The sequence below is a fragment of the Gastrolobium bilobum genome, unplaced genomic scaffold (assembly GCF_033153095.1).
Source record: "Gastrolobium bilobum isolate Gb01-03AN ecotype WA unplaced genomic scaffold, APGP_CSIRO_Gbil_v1 utg7663, whole genome shotgun sequence".
NCBI lineage: Eukaryota > Viridiplantae > Streptophyta > Magnoliopsida > Fabales > Fabaceae > Gastrolobium > Gastrolobium bilobum.
The window spans coordinates 173,317-176,202 of NW_026897517.1; the positions used below are offsets into that span (position 1 = coordinate 173,317).

The window sequence follows — 2,886 nt, forward strand, 5'->3', positions numbered from 1 at the left end:
ATTACCAGCATAATCACGAAAAAGACCCCCACAAGCAGCCAAACCCGGATTACCTCGTGAAGCTCCATCCGAGTTGATTTTAATCCAGTCCTCTTCAGGTGGACACCAAGAAATAAAATGCTGGGAGCTACCACTGGATGTTGACTTTGCGGTATTATGTCTATAAGCCTCCATAACATGAGTAGCCAACCGTCTAACAACAATTCCTTTGAAAAAATCACCATTCGAATGTTGATCATGTACCAGAGCATTCCTCCAAAACCAAACCTGTGAACAAGCTATAAAGAATATTGTAATCCATGAAATACCATGAACTAGCATATCCGCAGCCATTAAATTAATCTGAAGCCAGCTGCTTAAATCACCTTGAAAAAACTCAGACACCTTATTAACAGGAACAAGATCCAACCATAAGCATTTTACTTGCTCACAGTCTAGCCAACAACATTTTAGTTGGAAGTCTCTGATGCAAAACCACATAAACAATTTAATCCTCTGCAGACCTTGCCACTTCCACACTTTCTGCCAATCAACCATCCACGGTTGCCCTATGCAGCTATAATCTTCTGTCAAATGATCATAAATAGATCTTGTAGTTACTCTTTGGGTACCCTAAAAAAACCATCGCTTAGTATCTGATCCATCATGAGGATGAGGAGGAAGAAGACTTTGAATCTGTTGCACCACCACAGAAGGAAGTAACAAAGTCAAGCCCTTTGAACCTCTTTCATGAGACTTGGACACAACTTCACGTTCAGTCTGTTGAACTTCCATCTCCATATTCATATTGGGAGGAGGCACAGCCTGATCAAGAACACGCTTAGATGGACAGTACTCAGATGAATGACCATATTTGCCACATGCAAAACATACTAAGTGGAGACCCTCATACTCAACTCTTTTGTTTCTACCATCCAACAAATATTCAGCTTGAAGAGGTTTTGAGAGATCCAACTCCACACAGATCCTTGCAAACTGTCCTCTAGCCAACAAAGTTGTAGCAGTATCAACCTTAATATATTTCCCTAGCCAATTTCCCACCGTCTCCACAAGTTCAGAATTCACATATTCTGTGGGAAAACCTGGAAGTCGAATCCAAGCTACGATGCGATCAATGGAAGCTTGCAGCGGTTGAAAATCAGGCTCCCATGATCTGATTGCCAGATAATGATCCATGATAATCCATGGACCTGCCGTCTTTACAAAATCTAAATCCTTCTTCTTCTTAAATCGAACAAGAAAAAAGTTGTTTTCAATATCAGTCACATAGATTTCACCATCCTTAGCCCATAAACTCTGAAGCCTCTTCTTCATGAACGTCAGTGACAGATTCATTCCCAGAAGTTTAACTATTAAAGAATTTTTCTATGGACCCCAGGCCTTCTTCTTAAACGATTCTGACAGTTTAAAATTGGTGCAACCATCTTCATCAACTTCTAACGTGATTTCATTCTTCCTTCCTTCCTGATCACCTCCTTCAGGAATCTCGCCAGTTTCTATTTCTTCGCAGCCATCTTCATCAATGAAATCCTCCAGCGATGACTCTTCTCCATTATGCTTTCTTAAAATATCTCTGAATGAAACATTAGGGTTCATCCACTCCTCTTCTCTAGGCACCATTGATTCTTCATGGCTATATCCCTCGCCTTTGTCCTTGTATTTCTTAGTACTCCTTTGCAGATTATCAGTCTCCTCCTTCGACAAGGAGGTCCTGACAGATGATTTCATGTACAAATAGCAACCCTAACCGAAAATAACGGAAACCCTAGCAGAGCTGCTTTGGCAGCCTAATTTGCCCTATATTTTTTCTTTTATACTTTTATCAATATATATATTTTTCTTATCAGTTACCCTTCTATGATTTTTTTCATCCTAGTCTATCTTTTAATACCATTAGTAATTGAACTTGTCTATTTTACCCCGATTTTACTTGCATAAAAAGTTGCTAATTAATCTGATATAAAAATTTTGGTCATTAGTAACAAATTTATTTCTTTTGTTAATGTAAAAACCAAAAAATTAATTTAAAAAGAAAAAAGAAAAAATCCTTTTTCAAAATAGTTCTTCCGATTATTTTACCTTTGACGTCCGCAAAAGGTATCCAATTCTATGTATGTCATGAATTAAGAGGTGTTTATTGAATAAAAATTTACTTGATCACATAACGAAAGTGGAAGCTTATCAGAAATAAAAAATTTAAGCAAAATATTAAAAAAAAAAGTATGGTAAAAGGGATTCAAATTAAAATTTGAAAAATAAATATGTTGTCAAAATCATTTTTGCAGCCAGTCTCCATATATTGGTCAAGTGTGTAAACACATCTAACATCAAATTATAATAGAAAAATGAAGGTTTAACTATTTCAATTTATTTCAATTTATAACTCACTACTTTTTATTGCTGGATTGAAAATTAGACTTCCCTATTTAATATGTTATACTTTCTATTTCAAACAGTTGACCATTTAAATATCATTACAAGTAACTATGAGTATCTTAATAATCCACAACAACCTTCTTATCTAATAAATTGTATCAAAAAAGGAAGGACACATAACTATATCATCAAAGGCACTTTGTTACTTGTGATCAAGATATTTATGTTAGATTAATTAGCAACTTTTTATACAGGTAAAATAAGGTTAAAATTTACCACCAAAACAATAAAAATAAATAAATAAGGTTAAAATTGGCAAGTTAATTCAATTACTCACTGTGTTAAAACTGGACTTGGACAAAAAAAAAATCATAGGAAGTAATTGATAAAAGAAATATAAGAGTATAAGTGATAAAAGAATAAATCACACGAGACTTATGAATTTTTTGTTAAAATGTAATATGAATTTTCAAATTTTTTTTGTCATTGTGCAGCACCTTAATCCAGCCT

The 2,886-nt window shown here is 34.7% G+C and overlaps 1 protein-coding gene across 1 annotated transcript; it reads right to left on the reverse strand.

Annotated features, from left to right (window-relative positions):
• Window positions 1-612: 612 nt before the first annotated feature.
• LOC133307585 (uncharacterized) lies at window positions 613-1,314 on the reverse strand. Its single transcript, XM_061508112.1, has one exon. It carries the CDS (start codon window positions 1,312-1,314, stop codon window positions 613-615), a length of 702 nt encoding a protein of 233 aa, XP_061364096.1.
• Between the last annotated feature and the right edge of the window lie 1,572 nt (window positions 1,315-2,886).